The sequence below is a fragment of the Trichechus manatus genome, unplaced genomic scaffold, assembly GCF_000243295.1.
Source record: "Trichechus manatus latirostris isolate Lorelei unplaced genomic scaffold, TriManLat1.0 scaffold00128, whole genome shotgun sequence".
NCBI classification, from domain to species: Eukaryota; Metazoa; Chordata; class Mammalia; order Sirenia; family Trichechidae; genus Trichechus; species Trichechus manatus.
Window position 1 is genome coordinate 2,590,776 of NW_004444064.1, and position 11,879 is coordinate 2,602,654.

The window sequence follows — 11,879 nt, forward strand, 5'->3', positions numbered from 1 at the left end:
CTCTGTCCTATAGGGTCACTAGAGTCAGAATTGACTTGATGGCAACGGGTTTGGTGTTCTGGTTTCGTGTGCCCCATTTGCCTTCTAGAGGGCCCATCTGAGGTGGGGAGGAGTTGGCATCTTGACTGGGGGTTGGGATAGGTGCCACCCCATTGTCAGCCCTGTGGATTCCAGTGAGGTGGGGAACATTGTAGTGCCTGGCAGAGTGGGCTGTGGCACCCTTGCTGCCCAGAAAGAGGATGTGGGGCCCCAGCAGTAGGGAGGGGGCACAGGGCAGTCATCAGAGGTGAGCACAGACACGGACAGCTCTGAGAGGTGATGCGGGCGGTGGAGGCAAAGGCACTGGGAGCCTGAAGCAGAGGGACTGGGAAGGAAGAAGGGACGAACTGGAGGGCATGGGAGAAGGCCAAAGGGGAGAAGACCTGGGGAGGGGTGAGGAGAGGGGCAGGGATGAGGGTGAAGGGCAAATTAAGTCTATCCAGATAGCAAAACGACTTCACACAAGAGGACGCTGGGTTTACGGATGACAGAGTCTATGTACACGGAGGGGGGCGCCACGCATGGTGTTGGGAAGAATCTGGGGGTACACAGGCCCACGTCCCGGCCTTTGGTACCAGCTGGGTGTGGAGACACCAGTTCACAAGTGAGAGTGTGCCTGAAAGTGTGTGTACTGCGTGTCCACACTCGTGAGTGTATCCACATATGTGCACATGTGCAGGTGAGTGTGTGCACTACGTATGCATGCATGTGTGCATGTGTGTACACATGTGCATGTGTGTGGACACGCATGTGTGCATACACGTATGGGGTAATCTCGGCGCATCGGGAGGTGGGCATGTGGGGGACGCAGAGATGAGCCAGAGCTGGTTGGGCAGGAGTGACGACGTTTATTGAGCTCAGACACTGCGCCTCTTGGTGAGTCCAGCACCCCGAACCCTCCAGGGCATCATACCCATGCCTCCCCAGCTCGAGACATCCCAGTGAAGCCAGGCCCCCACACCCTCCCTACTCCACCCTGCTCCTGGGAACAGAACTCAGAGTCCTCAGAGCCCCTCCTCTCCTGCCTGTGGGACCAGAGGAACCATGCCCTGACCCTGTAAGATCTGACGCGGAAACCTGACTAAGACGGGCACGGGCTTCCGGTGAATAAAGTCAGCAGGATGGGATCCGGGAGAGGACGCGTCTCAAGGCAACCACGCTCTAGATGGCAGGGCAGGCGACAGTTCACACAAAGTGCTGCCAAAATGTCAACCCAACTCTAAAATGGTCACATTACACAACACTAAGGAACAATACTTCTAAAATGTCACACATGGGAACACCTCGAGTATTTAAAATAATTAACACCGCATGCCAATGCAGGGACAGACAGCTTAAACTAATACTGGAGAGCAGGGCTGAGGACAGAGCCTGGGGCGCAGGCGTGGCAGAGATACAGATACAGGTGTGTGTGTGAGTGCGCCCGCGCATGTGTATGGTATATATAATACTTCTGTCAGTAAAGAAATCCTATCTATAGCATATTTGCGGTGGGCAGACAGGATGCTGTAGGAGCAGGTGGAGGCGGTGGCTCAGGAGAGTGGTGGTGGGGAGGGAGGCGGCAGGTGGAGGTTAGAGCGCGCCCATTCCAGTGACCTCGGATGTGAGCCTGGAACAGACAAAGGACAGGGAGGGAGGAGAGCGCTGTGACAGTGTGCCGCATAAGACGGGGTAGAGGAGAGCCACACGGACAGGCGCGTCCTCCCAGCCACACGCCTGATTCCTTTTCACTGCAGCCACTGCTCCAGCCACAGCTGTGTGACCATGACGGAGCCCAGTCCCAGCAGGGCAGGAGGGAGGAGAGCCACGAGGCACCCTCCTGCCCACCAGGGGACCCCGTGTGCTAGTGGTCCTGTCAGATTCATGATAATAGCCCTCAACAAGTCTCTAAGGAAGGGAAGGCACCGTTGCTGGGGGCCACCACTACTGGCCGCTAGACAGGTCTGGTGAGAGTGGCTCCAATCATCATGATGTGGGGGCCGTGGCAGGATGGCTCAACCACCATCTGGGAGGGGGGGTGTCTTTATGACAGAGCAGAGTCACTTAGTGAACTATGGACGCTTTATGCTAACTTTGAGTCAACTGGAGTGTGTGGCTGGCTGAAGGCTCCACATTGTGCCAACCCCAGCCCCCCAACCCTGGCCCTGGCACGGCACAGCAGGCAGGAGGCAGCTGGGCTGTGCCAACTCCCAGCACGTGCTCGCAGCCCTGCACCCTTGCTGTGCCTGTCACCAGTAGACCACAGACATCGGGAGCGTGCGTGTTTGTAGGGCTTCTGTCCACCGTGGCGGTGGGTGGGGAAGATGCCATACCCTGGGGAGAGCACTCAGCAGTGATTGGTGAGGCTGAGGGTGGAAGGCCCTGCTCAGCCCTGCCCCACAGGTCTCCTTGGCGGCTCCTGGCTGTGCTCTTTATATCCAACACCAGCTGTGACTGGCAGTGCCAAGTGCCAGGGTCACGGGCCCCATGGCACAACAGAGAAGAAGGGGGCATGGCTTTGAGCTGAAACTGCCCATGCCACCTCAGGTTCTCTCATCTGCACCAGGAACGAAGGTGTAGAGGCCCATGGGATTGTGCCCATGGTCCCCATCACACACACTTCTCTAAGCATGAAGGGCGAGCACCAGAGCAAAAAGGCAGAGCGCTGAGCAAGCAGCTGTCCTGGAGCAGGCTGCACGGACAAGGGCTGGGGGCAGCCTCAAGGAGCCAGCGTCATGGATGTGTCTCCGACCAGACGGGCCGTTGGCCACTGGGGAAGCACTGCTGCTTTCTAGCTTTGCCCAGCTCCTAGCTTGCGACTCTGCAGGTAAGCAGCTTGAGATCCAGAATGGCAGAGGTGGGAACCATGGCCTCAGGCCTATATGTAGACTGTCCACTTTATAGTCTGTCCCCAGTGTCCAGCAGAAAGAGAAGCAACTGAGGAGACAGAAAGATCTGGGGCCCACCTACTTTAACTCTGTCCCAGCTCAGGACGTGGGGCCGGGGCTCTGAGTAAGAAGGGGTCTTGGTCCTGGCCAGCATCCGTCTCTCTGAGCTCCCTGGCTAGCTTCTTGGAGGGCCTTCCTCAAACCCGAGACAACCCCATTAGACGAGGGAGGTCTGGCAAGCTGCCTACCTGGCATTGATGAGATACTGGGCAAGGCTGATGTTGGCCGGGCTTCCGGTGATGGTGATTTGGCGCTCCGATGACCCTTCAGTGGCATTGGCGATTTTGATCTGTGCTCCTGACATCTGTCGAATTTCATTGATTTTGGTCCCCTGGCGTCCAATTATGCAGCCTATTAGCTAGAAGAGAGGATGGAGGGGATGTCTTAGAGAAGAGTGCAGTGCAGAGTGCATGCAAGAGCCCTGCACGGAGAGGACGGGGCTGGGGGGCCCCCATACACGTGAGCTCAGGGCTTCCAGGAGAGACCCTGCATAACTGACATGGCACAGGTGGGTCCTGCACAATGCACGTGACCCATGGGACAACCGTACTGTCCTGATCGTCTGCTTGGGGAGGCCAGATCTCTTCCTGGGGCATTCTGCCTTTAGTTATTCCGCTGCTTGTGTGCAGAGTCCCATGGCTGTGAGAGGCATGGCCAACTCCCTGGCATGGGCCAGGAGGTCTCAGAGCCACATGCCTCATCCCTCTCCCAGCAAAGTTTCATCTGAGCATCCTAGGGTGTCTGGTTGGGGGGTCATGGGAGCTTCTCTCTGATGAGGACCACAGGACGGCAGGCTGGAGACATGCTGGGGGCTCATGGTGGGAGCAAGGGACCCCCCTCGGACCCTGGGCCACAGCACTGCCACACATTGGGGCAGGGAAGTGGCACACTTGATGGGACAAAGCAGAGGTCTTGCCTGGCCTCAAGGCCACACCCTGGGCTTCCCTTCTCCACTCCCTCCACCTTCCCTCAATGACTGAAGAGCCATGTCCATCCAGCCAGTCCCCTTTCAGGTCTCTCCTTTAATTCCAATGGTGTCCACCTCTGCTGCTCAGTCCCAGTGCAGCAGCCCAGCAGCCCACTCCTCTCTTACTCGTCCCTCCTTTCCCTCTTCCTGTCAGTTGCTTCCTGCAGCGCCCTCTCACTGTAGTCTTCAGATAGCCCTTCTCTCTTCTTCCTAGGTCTCTTCTCTCTCACCTGTGTCCCCTGACAGCTGACCTTGTGATGTCTCCAGGGTGCCTCTACCACCCGCAACTTCACACCTGGAGGGCCTAGCATGGATGTCATGGTCCTGAGGTCTGTGGGGTCCTCCAGCCCTTTGCATGAGCCTTTCCCCTCGTTTACGAAGAATGTGTCCCTGCTTTTAGATAAACTGTGGTCTGATGGATGCAGGGCCCTGACTTCAGATACCAGTGCAGCGCATCAGCTAGGAAGAGATGTGAGCAGGATAGAGCTTCATACCCAAGAAGGGAAAATGAGCTATGACTGTCTGCTCAGGACTTTCTCATTTCAGGGCCGGTGGGGTGGTCTGGTCAGGCCCTGGGGCTAAGGATGCCCACTCACAGGCCTCACCTGGAACTGGGTAACCACGGAGATTCAGGGGAGAGTGCTAGCTCCTCCTCCTCGTGTTTAAAGAAAAACTATCAAAAAATTCTGAAGGTACATGTCGTTGTTGTTAGGTACTGTCGAGCTGGTTCTGACTCATAGTGACCCTATGTACAACAGAACAAAATGCTGCCTGTCCTGTGCCATCCTCACATCATTGCTGTGTTTGATCCCATTGTTGCAGCCACTGTGTCAATCCATCTTATTGAGGGTCTTTCTCTTTTACACTGACCCATTACTTTGCCAGGCATGATGTCCTTTTCCAGGAACTGGTCCCTCCCGATAACACGTCCAAAGTAAGTGAGTTGAAGTCTCACTATCCTTGCTTCTAAGGAGCATTCTGGGTGTACTTCTTCCAAGACAGATTTGTTTGTTCTTCTGGCAGTCCATGGTATATCCAGCATTCTTCAACAATACCATAATTCAAATGCATCAATTCTTCAGTCTTCCTTATTCATTGTTGAGCTTCTGCATGTATATGAGGTGACTGAAAATACTATGGCTTGCGCCAGACACACCTTAGTCCTCAAAGTGACACCTTTACTTTTTAACACTTTAAAGAGGTCTTTTGCAGCAGATTTGCCCGATGTGATACACCATTTGATTTCTTGACTACCTTCTGTGGGCATTGATAGTGGATCTAAGTACAATGAAATCCTTGACAACTCCAATCTTTTTTCCATTTATCATGATGTTGCTTATTTGTTCAGCTGTGAGGATTTTTGTTTTATGTTGAGGTGTAATCCATACTGAAGTCTGTAGTCTTCGATCTTCATCAGCAAGTGCTTCAAGTCCTCTTCACATTCAGCAAGCAAAGTTGTGTTATTTGCATATTGCAGGTTATTAATTAGTCTTTCTCCAATCTTGATGCCGTTTTCTTCTTCATATAGTCCAACTTCTCTGATTATTTGCTCAGCATACAGATTGAATAAGTATGGTGAAACGATACAACCCTGATGCACATCTTTTCTGATTTCAAAGCATGTAGTATCCCCCTGTTCTGTTCAAATGACTGAGTCTTGGTCTATGTACAGAATATAGTAAGTGTTCCAGGATTCCCATTCTTCACAGTGTTATCCATAATTTGTTATGATCCACAAAAAATGAATGCCTTTGCACAGTCAACAAAACACAGGTAAACATCTTTCTGGTATTCTCTACTTTTAGCCAGGATCCATGTGACATCAGCGATGATATCCCTGAAGGAACATAGCGTCTCATAACTAAGATTCCAAACTCAAACCCCACAAGACTTTCAGTAACTAACTTCTGGTCTACATCTGCCCCTACAGCCTGCTGGTTGACATGTGGGGTTGTTTTCCCAGCAAGCAGGCCCAGGTGATTGTGTGGATTAGGACCAGGTAGAGGTGCCTGAGCTTCAGCTGGCAGATGCTTGGTGTTGGGGCAGAGCATTAGGTGACCACAGCCCCAGCGATGGCATGGACGTAAGTAGGCTTTGCCATGGGCAATGACCCTCAGAAATGGACACAGGAAATGCTGTCCCATGGTCCTCTGTCCTGACCTATGTTCCCAGGATCGTGAGGGAGGGCTGGACCTTCTGCAGAACTCCATGTTGTTTTGTTTCATTCACAGACGTCCTTGCCATTAAGAAGCACCTTTCTTTCTGGTAAACCATGGTGACTTGTAAGCATCAGCGTAGGCTCCCTGAGATGATCTGATGTTGACCAAGAGGAGAGAGATAGACAAGGCCACAGGTGATTGTCAGAACAAAGACACACGCTGCGGCATGAGGAAAGTGAGGTCTTGGAGGTGGGAGCCACACCCTGCAGCACCCACATTGCTCCACACAAGGGCTCAGTGGTGGTGGGGGGGCGCAGAGAAGAAGCTCCTCTAGCAGAAGGATGATGTCCTCTCACTAGGAATTGCTCTCAAAGGAGGAGAAGCAGCTGTGATAAGCCGGGCCCACATTTGTGTGCTGCCCTGTGTTGGCCCCGTGAAGCAGCACAGACCAGTTCTCCAGAGATACACATACATCCTCTTGTTTGCTAATGTTTATCTCAGGTTGAAAACTAATGCTTGGATGTGAGCAAGATACCCGGTACAAGTGAAACTGCAGTTTAGGTAAGAGGCTGAAAAGAACAAAACCCACAAGGTAGAGCACTCCATTTCCCTTTGTTACTTGAGTGAAGACTCAGGATGCTGCCAGAGGCCTCGATGTTAAAGGAATCATCCACACAGAAGGAGGACGAAGAGAAGGAGAATGAAAATGACAGGTATAAAGAGGGAGAGGGAGAAGAGGAAGGGGCATAAGGCAGAAAGAAGCGAAGGAAGGAGAAAAGGGGGAAGAAGGAGAAGGAAGGAGGGGAGGGAAAAGGGAGAGAAAGGAGGAGGAGGGAGAGGAAGAACAGGGAGGAGGAGGGGGAAGGAAAGGGCAGAATGGGGAAGAAGTGAAAAAGGGAGGGAAGGAGAGGCGAGAAGGGGAGAAAGTGGGAAAAGGGATGTGAAAGCCATCGAAAACAGATGCTCTCTCCCCCCAAGAGTCCACAGTAACACTGCATCCCAGGCAAGAGGTCAGAGGGCTGTGCTTGCCCTAGGTAGAGAAGATGGTTTTGTCCTGATACTGTTTAAGGTGCCTCTGCCAAGTCTCCCCAACCTCAGAGTGCTCTGAGAGTCAGAGGCTGGATGTGCAAAGCCCCTCAGAGGCAGAGTGCCCTGCACTGCTGTGTTGTGAGACATGGGTGAAAAGAGCCTGGGAGCTGCTGGGGTGGGAAGAGGCCACTGCTAGCCTGCCCAGGAGCCCCAGCCTGTAACTGGGTGTGAGGTTCTCTTGAGCTCCTCTTGATCCTGGAAGCAAGGAGGGTTTCTTCTAGCCCTTAACTGGCAGCCTCGTTGGTTGCCCTCTCCATCCCTTTTTTCTTTTCCTCCTTTCATGCTCAGGACTGGTAACCTTCCTGAATTTCCAAATCTATGGTTCCTGTAGGCTACTCCACATGAAGGGAAGAAGCAGGGATAAGGTTTCCTGCACAGCTGGTGTGAGGGCTGACCTGACCATTGCAAAATAATGAAGGTTCCTGAAGCCCACAGCTGTGAGGTAGAAAAGGCCTACTGATATTTGAACTGGAAAGGTGGCACACAGCATCACCACTTTTCACACAAAGGGTTGATTCTTGCTGCTCTGGCAGTTACCCCTCAAGGACATGAGGCCCATCACCACTTCCCATACACAAGGACCATGCTTGCTGCTCTGGCAGTTACCTCTCAAGGACACCTCCCAGGTTCTTGGTTCACGATCATGAGTCAACATTATTAAGATAACCCAAGGATTCATAGACCGGTCCTCCCTCCCCACCACACATGCTTTGCTGGGAGAGAATTGAGCATGTTGAGGGTAGCTCGTAAGGCCACATACCAGTTGTACCCAAGAAGTGAGTGAACTACAGAGTTTTGATACGGGAGTCCAGCCAACCTCATGTCTGCTGAAGACCACCTTGCAGAGAGGGGCATACCTTGAGCAGACTCAGAAAATTCCAACCCCCCCCCTCCCCCACAGAAGGAGCAGGGTACACAGGCTAGGGCTGTGGGGGAATCTATTTCAGAGTGGTCCTGGGTCCCTGCTCTTCAAGGGTTGATCCTGAACCAGGGAAGAACTTTCTCAGCCATGCTGGGTATAGCTGGGATTCTTGGCTCCCTAGCCCAACTATGGCCTCCTGAATTCTAAGCCCCGATGTCCCTTTTGGCCTCTTTTTTGTTTAATATTTTTGGGATGGAAAATCACATACCTTTTATGAGCATTAAACCCGCTTATAATGGGAAAGGAGAAAGGCCAAGTAAAGAAGCACCGCAGAGAGTCATCAACCAACGGGGTGGGAGGAGGGGAAGGTGGGGCAGTGAGTAACCAAGTGGTGGGTCCCTGTTCCCCGCCCCCCGCCCCCAGTGCCAGGGATCTCCACGTGAGTACAGGGAGGTCCAGGGGCATACTCACATCATTGGGAATGGTGAGCTCGTGGGTGCTGGCTGGGGGACTGGCATCCAGACCTGGGCACACCAAAGGGACATGTTAGGCTAGCAGGAACACTGCTCGTGGTCACCCTCACACCGCCCACTTTTGGCTGGGCCAGGTGAGGCCAGGATCAGTGGGCTGCCCAAGGACGGGGCCCCATGGTCCCGAGGCCCCGAGCCCTGTGAGCGTTCAGTCCTGAACTATGGATCCAACTTCCTAATTCCCTCAAAAGAGGGAAAAACAAGTCCAGGTAGAATGGCACTTCACAGTTTCATTTTGGACACGTCATTTTTTCTAACCTTTCTTGATACAATTCACAAACACCCTGGAAAGCCTGGGCTGAATGGCAGGGCCTCAATGTCTCAGGCCTTTGTGGGACATTCCAGGGCATAGGCTAGCTGGTCACAGTGAGGAGGTGGGGCCCCCATAGCTGGCCAAGTGTGCCCATTGTCCCTGCTGGCTAGGAGATGCCCCTCTAGCCTCCTCCTCACCCAGCACCCTGCACAACCTGTGCAACAGCATATCCTCTGGTGGCAGAGGATGGCACTACCTTCTTTTAGTCTCTTGCAGACCTCTGCTGTGGTATGTGACATGTGATATGGGGTGTGTGGCATAGCCTGGGAGTGGGAACGGGATGAAGTTCTGTCCCCCCGCTGGCCCAGTGCTGCTCCTCCAGTTTGGAACAAGGACTCTGGTACCATTTCTTCATTCAAAAATAAATGGCCAGGCAGAATGACAAACTGCATATTCTGTACAGACATCCTTTCTGTGCAGAAGACATGGGTCTAAATGACCATAAAGCCCTGGGTTTTCATCTTCAAAAATCTTAATCTAGTGCATATCGGCATTAAAGTGCAAGATCTAGTCATGCTTGGGAAACAATGACAATGACCCCATGCAGCCCTGGGGCCAGCGTCAGGGGTGGTGGCAGTAACAGGGCTGGGAGAGGCCTTGGGGTGAATGCGGCAGCGGCGGCGGCACGGCCACTCGGGGATGTGGGCCAGGTCTGCTCCTTCAGGCAGCTCTACCCCTGTGCTCATCCAGGAGGCCTAGCAAGCCCACTGAGTCTATGGCCTGGAGCCTGGTCTGCCTCCTGAGACCCTCGTGGAGTCCCTGCATTGCTGGCCCTGCAGCCAGGCCCGGACCCTGGGCACACCCTGGGCTCCATCCACACTTTCTCTCCACCTGCCTGAGGCCAGCCCGTCACAAGCCCCCTGATCTACTTTCAGAAGTGTCTGGGATCTGAGGCTGTGTCCTACCGCACACTGCCACCCTGGTCCCCTACCTGTGCCCTTGCCTCCTGGGTCTCGTCTCCATGGCCTATAGGGTGCCTGGAACACGGCATATCATGAACCAACTCAAAACCCTCCCCTGAAGCTCCTGATTCCTCATGCCCACCCCCCACTCCCTCCACCCACTCTGTTCCAGCCACACGGCCTCCTGTGGACCCCGCCTCCTCTGGGTTCCCTACCTCATTAAGGCCCCTGGTGTTCACAGTCAAACTTCCCGCCTCACTGCATTCCCCACGCTATCCTTGGCTTCCTTTTTCCTCCCCCAACTGTGCCCACTTAAACTAGGCTCTCCTCCTCCTTGTTGGTCTGCCACCCTCCTTAGGGGTGACCTGAGAGGGGGCTGCTTTAGGGGCTGCGGCCTCTGGTCAAGCTCGTGCCTGATGGGAAGTGGAGCTCAGTTGGTAAGTGGTAAAGGAACAATTTGTCCCAAATTGTCTCCATATCCAAGCCTAGAGAGTGTGTTCTTGTGTTCTTTTAACAGAGGTATTTTCAAAGCAGAAATTATCTGGCTGTTCAACTGTCTATGCAGAGTCCACAAATGGTGACATTTAAACTGTCTTAGCCCCGCCTGGGCCCTGCCGGGACTCCCGAGAATGCAGTTAGGATGCACATAAGCAGCGAGTTGCAGCTGCTGAACTGAGCATACGTTCACCAAGGGGAGGAAACTACTATGATTTTTCCAGAGAAGGTACCAGAATTAAACCAGTAACACACATCTACTCAAAGCATGTATTCACTCTTTCAGGACTCCAGGGCAAAGACAGTAATGTTCCAGACATCCGAATATAAGATTTCCCAACATCAGGCCTATGGCGCACAGCATGACCGTCAGCCACTCAGAGGCTGCCACGCCAACACGCCCACTGTCCCCTGTCCTGTTTACCCTGCTGCTGGCGGCTACACACGTGGACATACGCTGCAAGTCCCATGGTGGGGGGCAGCCAGGAGGCCACTGAGGCTGTGGCCTCGACCACATGTCCTGTCCCTGAGACCTGGCAGGGCATGCCAGCACCATGCCGGACGGCAGCTAAGGGGTGTGTTGTGCAGGGCCTTGGAGGGGGTGGCGTGCGTGTGGAAGGCAGGGAGGGGGAGTGCTGGCCCAGCCGAGGAGGTGGTGGGGCAAGCTAGGCGCTTTGAGTCCCCAGGCCCGGCTCAGGACACTGTCGCTGGGTAATTACATGAACCACATGTAAACCGCAGAGGGCTTTACAACAGTGCGACGGTACAAACAGGAACGCTGTAAGAAACTAGGTATGGGATTCTGTAACGGCTGCTGTCCTTTTCCATCATCAAAACACTCTAAAAGTATGTGTCTCTAATTTTCATCGATCACACTTGCGCTCAATTAACTTGATTAAGTACAACCTATTCTGAGGGCCTGGAGACCCAGAGCAGAGTCTCAGCCACTGCTGTGCCCTCAGCTGACAGGGTCCTCTCCTTCCCCAGGCTCTTCCCAAACGGACTACCGTGCGGGAAGGCACTGAGGAAGGGGGGCGGTGAGACACTGGAGGGGATGTGGAGCCTCAGCCCCGCGGTGGCCCCAAAACACAGCAAAGGGGAGTGGTGATATCTGAGACCACACACACGCTTGTCTCATGCGTGTTCCCCTGTAGATAGACCGGCACTTTCTGCTTGGATCCAGGATCTCAGTGTGGCTAGTTTGGAAAGCGGGTGGCAGCCATCTCTGTCAGGGAGGTGCACTGGACCCCAAGAGACCCTCCTGTACCCCATACTCTCCCCACTCACTACCAAACCATCTGTCTAATTCCCTCATTGACATAACCTTATTGGCTCCTCTGTGGGAACAAGCTCCCCACTGTGAATCAGGGGGACAGACAGAACCCAGCACAGTGACTTCTCTGGAAGGGAGGGGTTGACACTGTCAAATGACACTGTCTTCATGGCAGGCTCCCTGGGTGCTGCTCCACCACAAGGGTAAAATGACCAGAGAGCCCGGCCCACAGCCTTCCCTCTGTGCTGGTGTCACAGGGCCACAGCTGATGACCAAGGCAGCTGTGCCCTGGGGTGGGGCACCCTTAGAACTCCGCTCACATC

At 53.8% G+C, this 11,879-nt stretch overlaps 1 protein-coding gene across 1 annotated transcript in view; it reads right to left on the bottom strand.

Annotated features, from left to right (window-relative positions):
• Window positions 1–1,611: 1,611 nt before the first annotated feature.
• The window catches only part of PCBP3 (poly(rC) binding protein 3), a 187,442-nt gene continuing 177,174 nt past the window's right edge, over window positions 1,612–11,879 (bottom strand). The window contains exons 13-15 of the mRNA XM_023739057.1: window positions 8,515–8,567; window positions 3,155–3,324; window positions 1,612–1,648 (exon numbers count right to left, since the gene is read on the bottom strand). Coding sequence (XP_023594825.1) covers window positions 1,612–1,648; window positions 3,155–3,324; window positions 8,515–8,567 — 260 coding nt within the window. The remainder of the gene's footprint in view (window positions 1,649–3,154; window positions 3,325–8,514; window positions 8,568–11,879) is intronic.